This window comes from Fistularia commersonii, chromosome 36 (genome assembly GCF_037954325.1).
Source record: "Fistularia commersonii isolate RoL2024-O1a breed Wild chromosome 36, RoL_Fcom_v1.0, whole genome shotgun sequence".
NCBI classification, from domain to species: Eukaryota; Metazoa; Chordata; class Actinopteri; order Syngnathiformes; family Fistulariidae; genus Fistularia; species Fistularia commersonii.
The window spans coordinates 3,662,305-3,683,995 of NC_141319.1; the positions used below are offsets into that span (position 1 = coordinate 3,662,305).

General features: G+C 47.6%; 1 protein-coding gene across 14 annotated transcripts in view; it reads left to right on the top strand.

Moving 5' to 3' along the window:
• Positions 1-21,691, top strand: part of nrxn3b (neurexin 3b) — a 302,281-nt gene that overhangs the window by 106,500 nt on the left and 174,090 nt on the right. For 8 of the 14 annotated variants that reach the window (XR_015104508.1, XM_086143044.1, XM_086143055.1 and 5 more), the window contains 8 exons: positions 15,965-16,168; positions 17,470-17,496; positions 18,749-18,868; positions 18,944-19,056; positions 19,134-19,402; positions 19,484-19,674; positions 20,783-20,956; positions 21,445-21,471. Coding sequence is in view for 12 of the 14 variants with exons in the window: in XM_086143044.1 (XP_085999170.1) it covers positions 15,965-16,168; positions 17,470-17,496; positions 18,749-18,868; positions 18,944-19,056; positions 19,134-19,402; positions 19,484-19,674; positions 20,783-20,956; positions 21,445-21,471 (1,125 nt within the window). In the remaining 2 variants the exon portion in view is untranslated. The remainder of the gene's footprint in view (positions 1-15,964; positions 16,169-17,469; positions 17,497-18,748; positions 18,869-18,943; positions 19,057-19,133; positions 19,403-19,483; positions 19,675-20,782; positions 20,957-21,444; positions 21,472-21,691) is intronic. The other 6 variants (XM_086143047.1, XM_086143053.1, XM_086143056.1 and 3 more) reach the window with 3 other exon arrangements.

The window sequence follows — 21,691 nt, forward strand, 5'->3', positions numbered from 1 at the left end:
CCCACTTATGTTCATCCATGCCTGCATCACTGAGTGTGGTTTTTCTACCTGAATGGCCCTTAAATGATTAATTTAATTTTAAGAATTGCTCCCATTTTTATTTAGCACCTGCAAAATAAAACGCCTTAAGCCAGAATATACAGATTTTTTAGGAATGCTGGATTAATCATTTATAAAACACAAAAATACAGTCATTGAAAAAAAAAAAAAAAAAGCAATATATCCTATTTAGTCAGAAACAAGTCTTTTTAAGCATTTTTTTTTACACGCTAGAGTTTATTCTTGTATACAAAATGCTTTATAAAGGAGTTATTACGCATTGTACAAACGCTTCGTGATGGATCTCGCCGATGTTACGCTCCTTCAGCGTAGCAGGTGGATGGGAGTTATCTCTCATCAGGCTACGCATATCAAGATGTGATGGCTAAGAAGAAAAAGTTTGAAGAAGGAATTAAAGAGGCACTCTTGGGTTATTACATCATTACGGCATGAAAGAGGCGTCGTAATGGATTCTCGGTCTCCGGGGAAAAGGTTTCCCGAGTCCGCGATCCTGATTTACATGAGGTTTGTTTGTGTAAAATCGCGTGTCAGGTCGTAAAATGAAAAACCAGCGCGCAGCAAAGAAAAAAAAAAAAAAGACGTCCATTGCGATGCTAATTTCCTCGGTGAAAGTCCGACATCATGACTCCGAGCGTCAGACGTTCCTCCTCCACCTGAAGCAGAGCGCTCCGGGTAATGACTTGGAAGACGAGAGAAAAACCCAAGATCATTTTCTAGACGGACGCGCAAACCGACATCGACTTAGCGGCGAGTTTGAAATTCCGCTTTACTGCGGCGCGGTAATTACGTCGGTCGGGTTCTTTAAATAAATGACTGCTTCTTTGCCGCCCGCTTGCACCTGAGTGCGGCGGTGACCCGACAGCTGGGTTCTCTAAACAGACGCGCCGCTCCCGACCCGACAGCCAGCGTGAAGTTTATTCATTATTGCTGTCAATCCTTGACATTTTCCAGGAATGTATTTAATCCTTTCTTTACCAACTTGCTATCTGAGACAGCAGCACCTCAGCGGCTGTGCGTCATTTTGAAGTTACATCTGCGCTTTTAGATGATTTAAACGTGGCGGGTAGCGAGGTAAAGTAGGAAGGAAAAGTAGGAAGCTGGGTAGTGATGTAGGTAGGTTGGTAGGCGGGTAGGTAGGTTGGTTGGTTGGTTGGTAGGTTGGACGGCAGATTGGTGGATCTACAGGTTGGTATATAGGTCATGACCTACCAAATACCTATGGGCAGGTAGGCCAGTCAGTCAGGTGGTTGGTTGGTCAGTTGGTCTGTAGGTTGATGGGTAGTCAGGTAGGTAGCTAGCGAGGTAGGTGGGTTGGTAGGTAGGTTGGAAGGGAGGCCTGTAGGTAGGTAGGTTGGTAGGCCGGTCGGTCGGTAGGTAGGTTGATAGCTAAGCAGGTAGGTTGGTAGGTCAGTTGGTCGGTCGGTCGGTTGGTTGGTTGGCCGGTCAATCTGTAGGTAGATTGGTAGGCAGTTAGGTAGCTAGGTAGGTAGCTAGGCAGGGAGGTAAGTCGCTAGGTCGGGAGGTCGATAGATAAGTAGGTTAGTAGGTAGGTGGGTTGGTGGGTAGGTTGGAAGGGAGGCCTGCAGGTAGGTAGGTTGGTAGGCTGGTCGGTCGGTAGGTAGGTTGATAGCTAAGCAGGTAGGTTGGTAGGTCAGTTGGTCGGTTGGTTGGTTGGTTGGACGGTCAATCTGTAGGTAGATTGGTTGGCAGTTAGGTAGCTAGGTTGGTAGCTAGTCAGGGAGGTAAGTTGCTAGGTCGGGAGGTCGATAGATAAGTAGGTTAGTAGGTAGGTGGGTTGGTAGGTAGGTTGGAAGGGAGGCCTGTAGGTAGGTAGGTTGGTAGGCCGGTCTGTAGGTAGGTAGGTTGATAGCTAAGCAGGTAGGTTGGTAGGTCAGTTGGTCGGTCGGTCGGTTGGTTGGTTGGCCGGTCAATCTGTAGGTAGATTGGTAGGCAGTTAGGTAGCTAGGTTGGTAGCTAGGCAGGGAGGTAGGTCGCTAGGTCGGGAGGTCGAATAATAAGTAGGTTAGTAGGTAGGTGGGTTGGTAGGTAGGTTAGAAGGGAGACCTGTAGGTAGGTAGGTTGGTAGGCCGGTTGGTCGGTAGGCAGGTTGATAGCTAAGCAGGCAGTAAGGTAGCTAGGTAGGTAGCTAGTCAGGGAGGTAGGTCACTATGTCGGGAGGTCGATAGATAAGTAGGTTAGTAGGTAGATGGGTAGGTAGGTAGGTTGGTGGACCAGTCGGTTGGCAGGTTGGTAGCTAAGCAGGTTGGTACGGAGGTCAATTGGTCGGTTGGTTTTTTGGTTGGCTGGTCAGTCTGTAGGTAGATAGGTATATTGGTTGGTAGGTAGGTAGCTTGGAATGGAGGGAGGTAAGTGGATAGAGAGGTAGATAGATAAGAAGGTTTGGTGGGTAGGTGGGTAGATATGTAGGTCAGTAGGCTGGTCATTGGGTTGGTGGCTAGGCAGGAAGGCAGGTTGGTAGGTTGGTCATTTGGCCGGTTGGTTGGCTGTTCAGTCTGTTGCTGGACGGGTAGGCTGGTAAGCAGGTAGGTTGGTTGGTAGCTCTTTAGGGAGGTAGGTAGGCAGGTAGGTGGTTCGGAGGCGAGGTCGGTAGGTGGGTCATTGGGTAGTTATGCAGGTAGGAAGGTGCTTTATTCATCCCCAAGTAGAAATGCACAGTTCCTGCAGTATCAACCAAAATCAGGTCAATAACTAGAATTAAGGAGCAGCATACGAATGACAGAAGGAATGGTTGCGTCTCTGTATGTGGACCTGTGATCACCTGTCCAGGGGTTCACGGCTCTCTTCCCGTCACCGCTGGGACTGCAACCTTCCACCCCGAGTGCAAGATAGGCAGTATAGATCATGAATGAATGAGTGTAGAGGCCTGCAAATACAGCCACACGTATAGCCGTGCGGCTCCGTCTGTATTAATATTTAACGTTTAGCATAAACGGAGCTCTTCTTCTGCCTGGAGATGCAGCCGTGCTGTGGTTGCATTGGATTACCCATGATTGACAGGAGCCCGCTCGCCGCCCGACGCTCTGCAGCAGGAATCCTACCATCCAGCTCAGAGCCCCCTATTACCGGCCTGTCCAGGTGTGAGGCGAACCTCATCTCGACGCTGCCTCCCCAGCGCAACTCCGCACGGGAGTGGGCGCCCCACACTTCCACCAAACCGGTAGAACATCTGCAGAAGGACACCGGTCTGCCTCGGAAGGCCGGTGTCCTTCTGCAGATTTTCGAATTTCTGACCGTGCCGAACAAACAAATGGGAAACGACAAAACACAACGGAGTCACAGATGGTGGGTACAACGTGTGTTTTCTCAGAAATTGTGAAAAACCGTGCCCAGACGGGCCGGCTCAGGGGCTAATCAGGGCTCGCTATGTTTAGCATTAGCTGTTCCAAGAGTCAATAACAGGGTACGCGGCTGTTATTAACTCTGTTTTTGTACTGATCTCATTCAACTTAAGTGTGTGTGTGTGTGTGTGTGTGTGTGTGTCTGTGTGTGTGTGCACACGCATGCGTGCATGTGGTTAGGGGTAGTTTGGAGTCACAGTGCTCCATGTTAGCGGTGAAGGGTGAGTCACTCAGACACACACACACACACACACACACACACACACACACACACATTGAGCTCAACTCTCCTTATTGTGGTTGGGTACGATGACTGTTGGCGTGGCAACAGGGGGATTCAGAGCCACCCAGGTGTAGCGTGTGTGTGTGTGTGTGTGTGTGTGTGTGTGTGTGTGTGTGTTTATACACACATGGTATATATAAACAGAAAATATCTCCAGCTACATACAGAGAAGGAGTGAGGTCCCTTTATGAAACTGAAGACACACACACACACACACACACACACACACACACACACACACACACACACACACACACATATCACACATACGGGTATGTTTGTGTGTGTGTCCCACATACAGTGAAGTATAGGGGTCACATTCAGAAACTTCAGTTTTCGTCTGGTGTCACTTAGCTATTGTAGACACACACACACACACACACACACACACACACACACCCACCCCTCCCGCAGCCACTCGTCTTCGATAAGGCCTTTTTATTCCCCTCCTCATCCTGCTATGTCCCACTTAGTGCTGGGGGGTTTGGTTCGACCCACATGACATCACCGGTGAGTGGAGCTCGGTTTTGGCATCACACACACAGCTTGAGGATCAGCAGGGGAGATAGCAGGGTGTGTGTGTGTGCATGTGTGTGTGCGTGCTTCGATAATCTTTATTTTAATGCAGTGAACAGCAGTGGTTCATTTCTTGTTGTGTAACCAGGTTGTGACCTTGTGTTTATTTCTAGGATGATGGTGCCGGTCACACAAGGACACTGTGTGTGATAACGGGACCCGTGTGTGTGTGTGTGTGTAACACTAAGATCCTGTGTGTTATATTTGGACCCTGTGTGTGATAACGGGACCCGTTGTGTGTGACATTACAACCCCGTGTGCTGGTTGTGAGACTGGGACGCTGTGTGTTACTCAAGAACCCTGTGTGTGATTTTGTGACCAAATGTGTGATGCTTGCACTCTTTGTGTGATGCTCGGATCATGTGTGTGACACAAGGACCCTGTGTGTAACGGTAGGATAGTGTATGCAATTCTCAGCCTGTGTGTGTGTGTGTGTGTTACCAGGACCCCATGTGTGTTGCCAGGACCGCTTGTGTGTTACAGAACCCTGCATATGTTACCAGGACCTTGGGTGTGACATGATAACCTGGTGTGTGTTACCTGGACTTGTGTGTGTTACAAGGACCCTGTGTGTGTTACCAGGACCTTGGTATGACATGGTAACCTGGTGTGTGTTACTAGGACCCAGTGTGTATTACCAGGACCCTGTGTGTGTTACCAGGACTGGTGTGTGTTACCAGGACCGGGTGTGTGTGTTACTAGGACACAGTGTGTGACATGGTGACCCCGTGTGTGTTACCAGGACCCGGTGTGTGTTACCAGGACCTAGTGTGTGTTACCAGGACCCAGTGTGTGTTACCAGGACCGGTGTGTGTTACCAGGACCCAGTGTGTGACATGGTGACCCCATGTGTGTTAGCAGGACCGGTGTGTGTTACCAGGACCCAGTGTGTGACATGGAAACCTCGTGTGTTTCCAGGACCGTTGTGTGTTACCAGGACAGGTGTGTGTTACCAGGACCCAGTGTGTGACATGGTGACCCCATGTGTGTTACCAGGACCCAGTGTGTGATACCAGGACCTTGGTGTGACATGGTAACCTGGTGTGTGTTACCAGTACCGGTGTCTGTTACCAGCACCCAGTGTGTGACATGGTGACCTGGTGTGTGTTACCAGGACCCAGTGTGTGTTACCAGGACCTAGTGTGTGTTACCAGGACCTTGGTGTGTGTGACAACATGTCATTGTTCAGTACGGACACATCACAGGAGCGCGCAGGTCATTTCCAAATGAAGCCGATAGGAGGGAACATCTGCCCTGCCAGGAGCCGTGGATCTTCTCTACGACACCAAGGAATGGGCGGTTCAACCCGTTTGTTTGTAAACTGAGATGATCGTCTCAGCGAACGCAGCGCGTCTTCCAGACTCCAGCGTTCTGCTGACAGCGGGATGTTACTGAGTGCTGCTGGCACTCTTAAAGTAGCTCAGTTAATCAGGTAAATGGGGCCATGATGAAGTGTGTTTGTCTGATGGTGTGCCAGGCCGGTGCCACGCGATCCTGCTGAGACTCTCCCATTTCTGTCACATACACACACACACACACACACACACACACTCACAAAGCCACTGGAGACAGATTGGATTGTGTCTAATGCATATTGCATTTTCCCTGACAAGATGCCACCACCTGCATACAGACGGTGGCCGTGTTCCCCGTCCTCCCCGAGGCCGCGGGTCCACTCCGCATCCAGACACAACAACAAACAAAACTGTGGCACGCGATTCTTTCCGTGCAAAGACCCTCCCCCTCCACCCGTCCCCCCCCCATCCCCATCCCCATCCCCATCGCCAAACCCCCGGAGGTGAAGTTAGAGAAATGTTAGTGGGCCGTGGACGCTGCACGCATTCTTTAAAGAGAGCGGTCATGTGATCATGATTTTCCAAACATGAGCCTCAGGGCAAACTATAAAACACTGCGCTTAAACATTTATATCGAGCACGTGTTCCGCATCCCATGTGAAGGTTTGTACATACTTACACAGGGTAGACATATATATATATATATATATATATATAAAACAAGAAATCATATATAATTCACTGCAGGGGGGAAAAAAAAGGAATTCAATATCGCATTAGCAGATCCTCACATTGCACTGAATTGTGAAGCAACACCAGGAGGGATGGATGGATGGATGGATGGATGGCTGGACAGATAAATGGATGATTGGACGAACGTTTGGTTGGATTGATAGATGGAAGGACAGATTGGTGGGTGGACGGACAAATAGTTAGATTGCTGAGTGGGTGGATGGACGTATAGATGAACAGATAGACAGAGGGATTGATCGATTGTTGGATTGAAGGGTTGATAGATGGACAGATGAATGGCTGGATGTGTTGATGGACGCATGGATGGGTGGATGGACGGATTAATGTGTGGCTGTATAGATAGATAGATAGATAGATAGATAGATAGATAGATAGATAGATAGATAGATAGATAGATAGATAGATAGATAGGTGGGAAGATAGGTGGGAAGATGAATGGGTGAACGGACTGATGGATGGAGGGATGGATGGGCGGATGGACCAATGGTTAGGTGGATGGATGGATGGATGGATGGATGGATGGATGGATGGATGGATGGATGGACAGACATATTGATAGATAGATGGATGGACAAATGCATGGACTAATGGTTGGATTGATGGATGGATGGATGGATGGATGGATGGATGGATGGATGGATGGATGGATGGATGGATTGACAGAAATATTGATAGATGCATAAGATGGACGGACAAATGCATGGACAAATGGTTGGATTGATAGATGGACGGACAGATGAAGAACAGGTGGATGGATGGATGGATGGATGGATGGATGGATGGATGGATGGATGGATGGATGGAAGAGGGCAGGATTGTTGGGTGGGTAGATATGGAAATTCTCTCTGTATAATTTTAATCATTGGTTGTGAGTCAGTTGTGACAGCGTATATCATCACAAACCTATTTGACAGTGTTTTCTTGCGCTCACGTGCTTTTCAAGTCCGTCTCAATCAATTTACTTAAAAGCGTGAATCTCCGTCTCCGCCTCCAGAGCCTCTGCCGTTCCTTTCCACCGAAACCAAATAGGGAACCGTTTCTTAAATCGTCCGTGTGACGAAGGGCACCGGTTTGGCCGGGCGCCGCCATGTGTGACGGTTCTTTTGTTTTGTTGTTGCTGCCGTTTCTTTTTTTACGGCCTCTGTCAGCCCTTTCGACAATACGGCTTGATCAAATCCCTCCCCGCTGGTTTACGGCGCCGGGGCGGCCTCGTCTCCCCTCCTCTCTCCCTTTCTTCTCTTTCGCTTCCTCTCTTTCAGCTCTGTTCTGTCGGCAAATGAGAAAAGCTACCGTGGCCGAGCGAGATAAATTGACTCATACCGCTCGGCCTGATGAGATTCTAGCGTGTGGCACGCGCCCGCCGAGGCAGAGGAGGAATCCGAGGGGCTTCTGGCCGACTGAACCGGCGGGAAGAGCCAAAAAAAAAAAAAAACACGCCGCCACATCGCAACGCCTGCATCTCCACGGCAACAGTAACTTTCCTGTTTATCTGTTGCTGAAGGGTGTTCTCTCACCTTCGTCCGATCAATCGAAACGAAACCATTCATACCCTCATTCACGTGTCGTGCAGAAAAAGCGATTCGCTCTGTCGTTCACACGTCGCGTGGAGACGCACGACTTTTTCACCCTCTCATTCAAGAAGCGGCAGCTGTCAATCACCCAACACAAGACCCGTCATTCACCCATTCACAGAATTATTCACTCTTTCATTCACACATGCATTCATTCACCCTCTCATTCAAATGTCATATAGAGACATACGCTCATTAATGTTGCAAAGAGACAATTATTCACTTTCTCATTCACATGTCACATAGAGACAAATTACTAAATACCCTCTCATTTAAATGTGATATAGAAACACGCAACGACTCGCTCTCATCCATGCAGCGAATGACTATTCGCACTCATTCATGTCATACAGATACAATAATTCCCCTTTTCATTCAAATGTCATATAGAGACATACACTCATTAATGTTGCAAAGAGACAATTATTCACTCTTTCATTCACACATGCATTCATTCACCCTCTCATTCAAATGTCATATAGAGACAAATTACATACACCCTCTCATTTAAATGTGATATAGAAACACGCAACTCGCTCTCATCCATGCAGCGAATGACCATTCGCACTCATTCATGTCATACAGATACAATTATTCACTTTTTCATTCAAATGTCATATAAACATACCACTCATTAATGTTGCATAGAGACAATTATTCGCTCTCTCATTTATATTTGATATAAATATGCAACTACTTACTCTCATCCGTGCATTCATGTCATACAGATACAATTATTCACCCTCTCATTCACATGTTATTGTTTACACACGCAACCATTCACACACCCATTCATATGTCATATGAGACGATTTTTCACTCTGTCGTTCACGAGACATCGAGACGAAGGACTATTCACCCTCTTATTCAAATGTGATTTAGAGACGTGAAACCATTCATTCACACGTGATGGTTTGAGACTGAAGCGCTAGCCGCTATCACAGCTACCTCCAATCATGCGTGTTCTTTCAAGGTGACGACGGCGCCCGCCATGTTGACACTTTTCTCTTTTAAATGTCGACGTGCGGAGGCACAAACCGTCGCCACAGCCAAACTTTTTTTTTTTTTTTTTCTTTTTTTTTTTCTGTTATTTTTGTCTTTTAACAGCCCGGCGGGGGGAAAAAAAAAAAAAAAAAAAAAAAAAAAAAGGCACAGCGAATTAATCCAATCTACTCCGAGGCTGGATCGTGCCGCACATAGACTTCCATTTTTTTGTTTTTTTTTATTTCCGTGCTTCAACAACAAGAAAAAAAAAAAAAACTGTTTAACACACTCCGCATCACCGCTTCGTTCCATTTGACTTTCAACGCTTATCAGCTCCCCGCCGCTGAATCGCCGTCGAACCGAGCGGAATAATGAGTTTGGTATCTCCCACATTATCAAGCGTTGCTCGCCCATTCATTCATTTATTTATTTCTTTTTTTTTTTTTCTACTTTTTCACTCCCGGATGGAGTTGTCCCGGGTCCTTCCCTTTCCGTTTGCAGACGGTTTGCAGAAAGAGAGAGTGTGCAGACTGAATTCGCCGGCTCGGGTAATTTCCGAGAACACCTGAAAGGAAACATTGCTTCTCCTCCTTCCATCCCCGCCCTTCAGAGGATACGAGAGTCGACCCCCGTTGGGAAAATGGTGTTTCCCGCCCGCGGCGAGCGGATGAGACGGCGCGCCGGCATCCACTCCGCCGCTGCCTGACGCAACTCCGCCGTGCTAATTCCTCAGCTATGCTAATTCACACGCGGCGCGAAAACAGAGAGGAGGAAGGGACGGCACGTGGACGCAGAAAAACGAGAAGACCGGCTTTTTCCCTCCTCCTTCTACTCTGCTACAACGTGGCTCCCTTAATCCCCGTTCGTAATTAAAAGTGTGTCGGGGTTATGTAAACCCGGCTCCCATCACGCCACATTACGTGGAGAGACGGCAACGGAGGATGCGAGCGCGCCGTATCCGTTTCTTCTTTCGTCTTCTTCCACAAGCACACTTTTTATTTTTTCCTTTCTTTTCGCGCCAGCACGTTCCCTCCCCGTCCTGATTTTGCCGCTTTTCCCGCTCCCGACCGAAGAGAGAGGTCGTCCGAAACAACGCTCTGTTAAGAACTCGCCGCTTCCCTTCGCGAATCCCCTCTCGCAGGGGTTGATCCGAACCTCCGGGAGGCCTTGAAGTGTCGTCGCGGCGCCTGACTGACACGTGAACCCGCGGTTATGAGTTCAGCTGCAGTGTCTTCCCGGAAAATGGCCTCCACGTACGCGGCGCGTTCACAGCTAGCGGTTCTCAAATTATTGGAGGGATGCCCGGCTCCCGAGGCTCCCGGTGGGCGCGGCTTAATCCGCCGCAGACGTCCGCCATTGACTTTTCTTATATGAATATAAAAGCTGTTATCGCATCATGTCAGCCGTTAGCGTATAGCTATTAGCTTGTCGCTATTACCTCTACTCTCACAGCACCCGTCTCGCTCTTGCTTCCTGTCGCTCCGTCTCTTTTCGGTCTTCCGCATTGAGCCCGCCGAAGTTTACGCCCATCAAATTTTCCTCACCAGAAATTCCGGGATTCTGTCAATCATCTCAAAGAGCCGGTCCACAGCTGCTCGGCGTGGAAATTGTCTTCACACGACTGGGTTGCGATTTGGCGGCGAATAAATGAAGTCTGACTTGACTTATCCGAGTACTCTTTTAAGATCGCAGCGGCGTGTTTGATCCCCACTGACTTAGTGGCGCCGAACCCCCCCCCCCCCCCCCCCCCCCCCCCCCGCACCCTCCAACCCTGCACCTGGCTCAGCAGGCAATGACTGGAGGATTTCAGAAAGACGCTAGATTTTCCTTTAAAAAAGAGGCGGATGGGGCTCCCCGAGAGAACGCCGCCTCAGATTCCTCGCCCTCTGAAGATACGGTGGAAAGGAAAGGAAAGCCCGCGGGATCGAAGCAAAGACAGACGATGACCCTTGATTTCACCGAGCTTGTTTTTTTATTAGCCCCGATACTGATTATGCCTGTCACGTGTTGATAAAACCCTTTGGAATTACCTCCTTCCCCCCAGTAAAGCCTATTCAATATGTCGTATGCTCACAACAGCTTACTGTTTCAGCGCAACCCTTCGCCACCCCTTGTGTTTTTTTTTTTTGTTTTTTTTCTCCACCATCCAAATAAATTCATCTCGACCCGCTTAGGCAGAGCGAGGCTCTTTGTTAATCCCTGAAAATACTAACCTCTCGCTGAGATTCGGTGTCGGCCGGGAATTCGCATCTCCCTGGCGTATTATTTGGTTTCCTGTGCAGATTGGAGTATTTTTTCAACAACAGAAAGAATCATAAATATATATATTTACCCTTACGCAACAGACAGGAAGCTGGAGACGCCGAAGCCATTCACAATCAGCCCGTTGTTTCTTTTCTACGAAGGTGTTTTCTTCCAATAAAGTCGTATCTTTGTTCGGAGCCCCGATGAGTCAGCCCAGCTTAGCGAGATGCATTCATTTTTTCATTTTTTGATCCCTGCCGCTCATCCCGCGCTCGGGGTGTCGGTGATGCTGGAGTCCATCCCAGCTGTCACTGGATGACCATTCACAAGCCCATCACATATAGACACCCAAAGACATTTACTCTCTCATTCACACTTCATATAGAAACATATGATTCACCCTTTCTCTCACATGTATGGAAATTGAGGAACTTGTTCTTAGCCTGGGTTTCGATCGAACCCAAGGGGTTCGGCGGAGGTCAAGACACAAACCTGACGCTTATAATCCGCGATGCTGTGCCTCGCCGGGCCGTCGCCGGCCGCAGGTGATCGCGCTCCATAGCTTGGCCAATCCTTGAAGTCCACTTGCGACTGTCGTGATGGTATGTCGTGCGATTTCTTTCTTAATATATCAATCCCTTCATACTAATTACGTCAAGCAATACAGGACTGTCTCAGAAAATTAGAATATTGTGATAAAGTTCTTTATCTTCTGTAATGCAATTAAAAAAAGCTTACTGTTCTGTCCCAAGCTTACTGTTCTGTATATTTCCTGTGCTTTGTGTATTTGCAAGTGTATTTGCAGTCCCTATGTCCTCTATTGTAAGTCGCTTTGGATAAAAGCATCTGCCAAATGCAATGTAATGTAAAAAAAAAAAAACAAAAAACTTTTCCATGATATTCTAATATTTTGAGATAGGATTTTTTGAGTTTTCTTAAGATGTGAGCCATAATCAGCAATATTAAAGTAATAAAACACTTGCAATATTTCAGTTGGTTTGTAATGAATCCAGAATGTCTGACATTTTTGTTTTTCTAATTGCATTACAGAAGATAAAGAACTTTATCACAGTATTCTAATTTTCTAAGACATTCCTGTAGGTATGAGATGAGATGAGATGAGATGAGAACAACTTTATTAATCCCGAAGGAAATTGTTGTGCCAGAGTTTCAAGTAAAAAATGTGCAATACCTGTTAATGGAGCGTCCTAACTGTTTTTGTTTTTGTGTGAAAATCCAGTTTTGCCTGTTTTGTTCCTTGAACATTTCGTGCACCAGTGAAACCTATGTCTTAAATATGTAAAAAAAATCACATTTTATTTTTCCAATAAAGAGGGGTTCGGGGAATGCGCTTATGAAGCTGGTGGGGCGCAAACAACATTCACTTTCATTCAAACGGCATGTAGGGACACAAAAAGCACCCTTTCATTCACATTCAGTTTAGTTTTTTTCGTTTAAATATTAACTAGGACAGTGTACAATTACATTAAGCACAGAGGCAGAGATGTTTGTACCCGACTGTAGCTCATAGCTAATTTCCATCTGTAGTCCTGGGACTTCAGATCGACACACAACCTTTCACTCGCTCATTCACCCGTCAGATACATTCATATATAAACATTAACTCTTTCACATGTCATGTAGAGACACTCAACCAATTCACTCTCTCATAAGCACATCCTATTGCGATATAGCCGCTATTCACCTTCTCATCCAGACGTCTCCAATGAACCTCCTGCATGTTTTTGTGCCGTGGGAGGAAACCGGAGGAAGCCTAAAGGCAACGAGAGAATCTGTCAGAACGAAACCCGGGACTTTTCTTGCCGCGAGGTGGAATTGTAGAACCTTTGTGCCATCCTGCCGCCACGCTCAGCTGAATATGTGTGATAATAAAAAGAAAGTGGGTTAACGTAAACATTTTCTTATATTTCTCGCGGCTTTGGATGAATAATGAAGCAGGGTTACACACCGGGGTTTGTGTTTTATCCAGTCAGGATGGCGGGGTGATTTTTTTTATTTTTTTTCCTTTCATTTATTCATCGCTTTGTTTGTTTCGCTTAAGTCGTCGATGGCGGCGTGGAGTGCGCCAGCTCGTTTTTTTTTTTTTTTTTTTTGCCAGGGAGAAGTCTTGACAGGCATTCATGCAAAAAGCCACAGTGACAGTCAGGGCCTTTGTGGGTTTGTTTAGCGAGACAAAAGCTTGTCACTCCAGTTGGCGAGATGGGAGGGGGGGGGTGAGGAAGAGGGGGGATCAAATAATCCCACGCCGTCGCCACCGAGGGGAGTCGGGAGTGGGTGCCGCCGTAAGAGGGCAAGTAGCTTGCGGCGTTTGAACGACTCCGCGCTGTACGGCGTTTTCCAGAAACGTGATCGGATTTCCGTCCGAGGCGACGTCGGCCCTCGCTGACGGCTCGGGCCGCGCCGCATGGCGGTTCTGACGGAGCGGAGGGCCCCGCTGTGCGCTAAACGGCGGGGAACACTGGCGGTCGCTGCCCCTTCGCTATCTTCAAAAGCACTCGTATCAGCCCAAGGCGGGGCGCGGCGCGTGTAATTACAGCAGCTGGCTTCGCCATCTAGCAGTTTAGCAGGAGGCGCGGGGATGTCGGGCTTGTTGTAAACTCTCAGTACTCCAGGGGAGTCGGACTTCGCTTAGTTTGATGCCGTGATAGAGGCTCCAAGGATTCTTAGAACTTTCCGTCTGCAGCCCCACAAGTTGTTGTGGCACGATGGCTAACGTTTACCCCGTACAGAAACCTCCTTCTGATCTCAGCTTATTGCCCGCAGTTAACTTGGGTTTTAGTGGCAGATGTTTGTCCATCCATCCATCCATCCATCCATCCATCCATCCATCCATCCATCCATCCATCCATCCATCCATCCATCCATCCATCCATCCATCCATCAGTCCATCAGTCCATTCGTCTGTCTGTCCATCCATCAATCCAACCATTACTCCATGTATCTATCCATGCATCTATCAATTGTTTGTCAATCCATCCATCCATCCATCCATCCATCCATCCATCCATCCGAGAACCATATGATCAGCCAACAGCCAACCAGCAATCCATCCATCCTCTAAATCCTTCCATCCATCCATCTACTATTTATTTAACTTGAATTTAAGTGGTGGGCATCAATCCATCGATCCACAGTACAGTCAACATGCAGTTAATTGGAGAACGTCCGTCGATCCACCCTTCCATCCATCCCTCCATCCATGAATCCATCCACCAATCTGTCCAGAATTCATTACACTTACATTTATGGACGTCCATCTGTCCACAGTTCAGTTAACTAGTGTTTAATCAGAAGACGTCCATCCATCCATCCATCCATCCATCCATCCATCCATCCATCCATCCATCCATCCATCCATCCATCCATCCATCCATCCAGCACCACCCAGCCTGCTTGGGTGTCTCCTCAACCGGTCCGATGAGGCTGCCCCAAACTCTGCCCTGCACCTTCACTTTGGGTTTCTCCTCTGCAGCCGGGCAGGATGGAGGCAGAGGGTCAAAATGTCAGACGGCCATCCTGTTAATGCTCACGCTGACGACAGGTGTGCTTTGTACCCACCCCACAATTGATTTGCACGTCGGGTTCCGACACTTGTGAGCGATGGTTGATGCTCTGCCGAGCAAAAGAGTGTGTGTGCGTGCATATGTGTGTGTGTGTGGTGGCGTCGCACTCGGCCCGCGAGCATCTGACTGACTTCACAGTTATTTGAAATAGCAGGATAGATGAAGGTGGGGGTCATTTGAAAGCTCTGCTAAAAGGAAACCACAGGTATCGGGTGACTGAGGCTTACGCGCGCACAAACTCATGCACGTGAGCGTGCACTGACTGTGTGTTCCTGTGGGGAGGTTTTCAGCTTAGAGTGCAGAAAAGAAAAAAAAAAAACACCAAACAAATGAGTAGAGGTGAGTTTTTCCGTGCGGGGGTGGGAGGGCGGGGGTGATGATTCAATTTTCCGCACGCTGAGCAGCGTGCACGAGCACCACGTCTCCAGAGCTCGCCGACATTTAGCCTGTCGCCATGGTGATGGATACAGCCCCACCACCGCCAACCCCGCCCCAGTGTGTGTGTTTCCCATTGATTTACAGAAAGGGGCTGCACATAAACTGCTCATTCATGTTCCAGGTGCGAATGTTTATTTGCGTTACAGGTCGGGGGTGTCTGCTTCTGCCACCCCCTGAAAAAAGGGTCTCAACTTATCGAGCGTGTTAACACCTCGTGGCTTCCCTTTACACGTGACGGCAATCACCCATTCACAGACATCCATTGTGGAAGAGCCTCCATGCGCCTCCAAGGCGCTAACAAGGCCATACAGAGGAAGTTGGGGGTTCAGTTTCTTGCCCAAGGATACTCAAGCATGCAGGAATGAGCACCCTGGAGGTCCCTTGCAAGGTGCTCATCAGGCTACTGGAAGCAACAGGGGTGTTCAGTGTGCCCAAGGACACTGGGGCAAGACATGTATGCATGGAGTAAGAAGGAATTGGGGACGGAATAATGGGTTGAAACACACCGATGGTGGCAGAGCTGTTTTGCAGGGCGCTAACCAGGCCAAAAGGAACAACTTGGGGTTCAATGTCTTGTGGAACGACACTTTGGCATGTAGACAGTGAAAGCCAGTATAGGAATCACCCATTGATACCCACAAATAGCGGTAGAGATGCCTTCATGGGCGCTTACCTGGCCATAGGGAGCAGCTTGTAGGTGAATTGCCCAAGGTTGCGTCAACATGCACGCGGCAGGTGACGCGATTCGAACCGCCGTGCATCCACTTGCAGATTCGCTTCGAGCCGCAGCCCGTTTAATCCCACCCTCTCTCCGCAGAGGCATCGGTGTTGTCGTACGACGGCAGCATGTACATGAAGGTGGTGATCCCTGCGGCGGTGCACACCGAGGCCGAGGACGTCTCCCTGCGCTTCATGTCCCAGCGGGCGTTCGGCCTCCTCATGGCCGCCACGTCCCGCGAGTCGGCCGACACGCTGCGGCTGGAGCTGGACAACGGGAGGGTGAAGTTGACGGTCAACCTAGGTATCGTATGAACCGCCTCCGGTAGCCGGCCTCCACGTCGATCACAGGGGGGAGGGAGGGCGCCTGATTTTTTTTTTTTTAATTTATATATTTTTCTTTTTTGGCTTGGTGCACCATTTCTTCTTCCTGGTCCAGCCCCGCAGTCCATTTTTTTATTTTTCATTTTTTTACTTATTTTTTTTTGTCGCCCATCTCGGGAGTTGCATGTCGACTTGCCTGGACTGCTTTGTTTTTCTTTCCTTCCTCCATCTGATGCTTCGATGTTGGCAAAGCTTTCACGTCCATCGGGCCGAACAAAGAATCCGGCGCCGCCTCGCACGTCTTCTGAGCGGCTCACAGATCATTTTAGCCATTTTATTTTAATTTCAAACACGTCGCCGGCTTTTGCTTTTTCCAACGGCATTGCATTTCACGTCGCCGGCACGTACTAGATGGCGTCAGATGCACTTTATTCAAACGGCTAGGTTTTAGATTTAACTAGCCGCCATCTTTTTGGACCTGCAGGTAAGTGCTGCGGTTTCACCGTTTAGCGTCTGTCTTCCCGTCACATCTTCTCTCTTTCCATTAGTGACACCATCGGTCTCGCTCACCCTCCTCCATCTCCCACCCTGTGTTCAAAGATGGCACTCACCCCTTCAAAGGCCCCAAGCCTGCGGCCCGCCTGGCAAACAGCCCGACGCCACGGCAACCGGCGTGTCCTGTGGGTGGCGGCGTGCTAACCCCGCTAACACTTGGGGCGTTAGCTTCGCATTAGCCGATCTCATCGGTTCGCACCAAAGGGAACGACGTAAAGGAAAGTAGCATGTTAGCATAGCGGCTAAGGGCGTGAAACACATGTAGCCTTGTGTTGTCGGGAGGGAATTTTGGGGCTTTTCCCCACGTCCTCCGCCCGCCCAATCACCCACAGGCCTCGGTGCGGCGCTGATGCTTCGTGGCTCGAGGCTGTTTGCTTCCACTTCTTCTGCTGCGGTTGACGGCACATGACCTCGCCGGCCACATTTTTTTTTTTTTTTTTAGAAAATAACAACAACCAAAGAATCATTTGGAGCTGTAGTACAAACGGCCATTTCGACAATCATCCGCTATTCAGAAAATCATTCTAGCATCCTCTCGACGTCAAGCGCCCAAATTCGGTCAGAACGGCCGCCGGTGTCATGTGACCGTCCCCAGAAGGTGGCTTTTTTTTATATATACATTTATATATATAAATATCTGATTCTTGGATGTCTGCAGCTGTAACCTTGAAGGATGCAATTTCATCTGTCACTTATTCTCCCCCCCTCCGTTCCCACAACGTCTAGACTGTGTCAGGATAAACTGTAACGCCAGTAAGTCAACATTCTTCTTGTGGAGCCTCTTTTTTGCTTCGGTGAATGCTTGATTGTGGCCGCTGTTGCTGGATGTGGGGGAGGGAGGGAGGATGGGGGTGCATGTGTGGGGCTGATAAGAGGATTTTTCAGATAAGAGGGGAGAAAGTAATAACCGGAGATCAAGGTTATGCAAATCTGACTTAATGTTCTCTATATATTTCTAAACGGCACCACTTTTTCAAATTAATTCAGTGGAGGAGACTACTTCTAAAATCTTTCTCCGGCGCGGTCACTGACCGAGCGTTCGCTTTATTTGTGATTCACATCTGGATTCGTGATCCGCATCCCGATTCGGCTATTTACGCGTCGTTCCCTTTCTTTTTCGGGGATATTCGAGGTGCGAGGCCAAGGATGTGCGCGTCCCTTTCGCCAAAGTGAGACGGGCCCTCGCAAACATGCACGCATCCACAAACACAAACTTTTAAAAGACACCGTGATGATCATTCTCTCAGTAACTAGTACCTTTAGTAAAAAATGAAATTATTCAATTCATGTTCTGCCCAATAAATATTCGCTTTTAAATCCCACGCAGGTTAGGAAATATTTAGAGAAATTATTCACCAATAATCTCCTCCAGAAATGACAATTTTGGTCTCATGAGGCTCCGCCGGGTCCCATCGCTGGGGCAGTAACGCCATCTGCTGGCCGGATGGCACTTCACTTGCAAAGCAACAAAATTGAATATAAATGATAAATAAAAAAGCAGCATAAATTCTGCCATTCTCTAATTGATTCAATGAATAAATAAAAAATAGGTAAATAAATGGATGACTAGATGAATGAATGAATGGATGTATGGATGAATAAATGAAAAAATTGCATTCATCAGTGAATAGTTAAATGCATAAATAAATTAGGTTAAAATTAGTTCAATTTTTAATGCTTTACTTTTACTGCAGCCACGATACAAGATGCTTACACAAAATATTAAAAAACCTTAAAAAAAACGGAATGAATAATATATTTAAGAAAAAAAAAAAATCTAGCATTTGTTATTCAAGGCCAAATATCAGCAACCGAACGATAAATAAAATAAAACTGATAAATTGCCAGCTGTGATTTCGTTTTCACGCTTGGATACCTTCAAAACAGATTTCTGTGAAATTTGAATTTTCGTTGTGTTTCTTTCTATTCCAATGAAATTATTTCCATTATTTTTTTTAAATAACTGTGTTTCTCCGTCCCCTGACTAACTCGCCCTCCTCTTCAGGCAAAGGCCCCGAGGTTCTTTACGCCGGCCAAAAGCTCAACGACAACGAGTGGCACTCGGTCCGAGTCGTCCGGCGCGGGAAGAACTTCAAGCTCATCGTGGACGAGGACATGGCCGAAGGTACGCGCTTACGTGCTTCCCGCGTCCTCACGGGCTAACAGAACCTCGGCTAGCCCGCTGTCTTTCCGATCCCAGGTCAAATGGCGGGCGATCACAGCCGCCTCGAGTTCAACAACGTGGAGACGGGGATCCTGACGGAGCGGCGTTTCGTCTCCTCCGCCCCTTCGCCCTTCATCGGCCACCTGCAGGTACGATCGGCCAAAAAGCGAGAGGATCCCGTTTGTTTCTGATAATTAAATCCGGATAATACAACCCCCGACCGCAGAGCCTCAAGTTCAACGGCATGCAGTACATCGACATGTGCAAGAACGGCGACATCGACTTTTGCGAGCTCAACGCCCGCTTCGGCCTGCGCTTCATCGTCGCCGACCCCGTGACCTTCAAGACCAAGGGCAGCTACCTGGGCCTGGCCACGCTGCAGGCCTACACCACCATGCACCTCTTCTTCCAGTTCAAGACCACCTCCCCGGACGGCTTCATCCTCTTCAACAGCGGCGACGGCAACGACTTCATCGCCGTGGAGCTGGTCAAGGGGTGAGGCCGACGGGGTCGTCGAAACGTCCGTTCGTTTTGAACCGCGCCGACGAATCACCCGTCCTTTCGCTCGTCCGCCAGGTTCATCCACTACGTGTTCGACCTGGGGAACGGCCCCAGCCTGCTGAAGGGGAACAGCGACAGCCCGCTGAATGACAACCAGTGGCACGACGTGGTGATCACGCGTGACGCCGCCAACACGCACACGCTGAAGGTGGACAAGAAGTCCGTCACGCAGAACGTGAACGGAGCCAAGAATCTCGACTTGAAAGGTGATAACGCAGCAGAGGGCGTACATTTCTGGGATATCTCGCATACCGGGAAAAAACCAATGTCACTTTTGCCATAAAAGCCAAAAAAAAAAAAAAAAAAAAAAAAAAACAGCTTTTTTTTCAATTTTAAATAAACTGCCTGGTTTAAATTTAAAGTTAGTCATGCAGTGCCTCATAACACCATAAATGGTGGTATAAACACGCTGTCAACATGTTTTATTAGAACATCTGCATGCATATCATGAAAATGAATAACCTCCAATAATATTTGATTAAAAACATTATATTTATTATCAAAATATTCTTCTCGTGGGACCTGATTTTCTGCCCTTGGAGAAATGTCATCTTTCATCAAAGAGGCTTCTTCTGTTATTAACGTATAACAAACGTATTTTTTCAAATCTAAAATCAATGTAGTTACACTACTACCAAGTATTATAGTTCTGTATGCATATGTTTACATTTGTATAAATGTAGTGTGTATGTGTGTGTGTACATACATACATATACAGGACTGTCTCAGAAAATTAGAATATTGTGATAAAGTTCTTTATCTTCTGTAATGCAGTTAAAAAAACAAAATTACTTTTTCGTGGTATTCTAATATTTTGAGATAGTATTTTTGAGTTTTCTCAAGATGTAAGCTATAATTATCAATATTAAAATAATAAAAGGCTTGCAGTATCTCAGTTGATTTGTAATGAATCTAGAATGTATGACATTTTTGTTTTTGTAATTGCATTACAGAAGATAAAGAACTTTATCAAAATATTCTAATATTCTGAGACAGTCCTGTATATACGTATACATATGTAGATATCCCATTCTGTGTGTATGTGTGTATTTGTGTGTGTGTGTGTGTGTGTGTGACCATCCGTCCCATGATTGGACCTTTAAATCAAGGTTAAGCAAAATACAGCTATAACAATAAATCCTAGTATGTCTGTGTGTCTGGGATAAACACAATATCCATCCATCCATCCATCCATCCATCCAAATTCAGCAATGTCAATAGACCCTAGTAGGTGTGTGTTTGTGTGTGTGTGTGCGTGTGTCTTCGTCCGTCTTTATTTCTTCCTAACTACCCCCCCGTCCTCTCCTCCTCCAGGTGATCTGTTCATCGGAGGTTTGGGGCCCAACATGTACCAGAACCTCCCGAAGCTGGTGGTTTCCCGCGAGGGCTTCCAGGGCTGCCTGGCCTCCGTCGACCTCAACGGGCGGCTGCCGGACCTCATAAACGACGCGCTTTTCCGCAGCGGGCAGATCGAGCGCGGCTGCGAAGGTACGCCTGGCGTGACGCCCCGCTGCGACACATTGATCGGGACCAATTGGACGTCTCTTTAAGGCGTTAGCGGCTATGCTAATTCTGATTCTTTGTCAGGCCTTTTTGACTTAACACCTGTATTTGTATGTATATAAATATATGTATCTAAAATCAAAATAGTTTTTACTCACATCTTGATAATTTGTGATGATTGTGAATTGCGATCATTTACCTTTTTTTATCCACCTGGGTTTCAGCTAATTTAGTTTTCGTCGGTTATTGCTGGCCTGACACACATTTGGCCGCAGTGCTTGTTTTACGCCTCTAGAGGGCGCCGGCGGATCCATTGCAACTAAAGCGGCCGTGAACGAGGAACGCGATATGAAAACATAGCATGTATCTAAATAGATATAGATATATACATACATATATAAAGTATATCTCCTAGAATGGCCTCACTAACCTTTACTCTTCTTCCCACTCATTTTCTTTCTGCTTTAACAAAGTTGGCTTCACCAAAGCCGATCTGCAAGGTAGAGGGTTGAACTCCGCCATCCCACGGGGGCCCGCTTGCCCGAAAGTTTGCTGTGCGCAATGATTCATAGGTGTCGCCGTGGCGATGATGTCGCCCGCCCGCTTGCCCTGTTTCGCCCAACGCAGAGGTCCTTTTTGTTCTGGAAAGAAGTTGCGTGATAGGATAGAGTGAAGGAGTCAGTCGGCACCGGGTGTAAGAATCCATGCCGATAGGTAGAA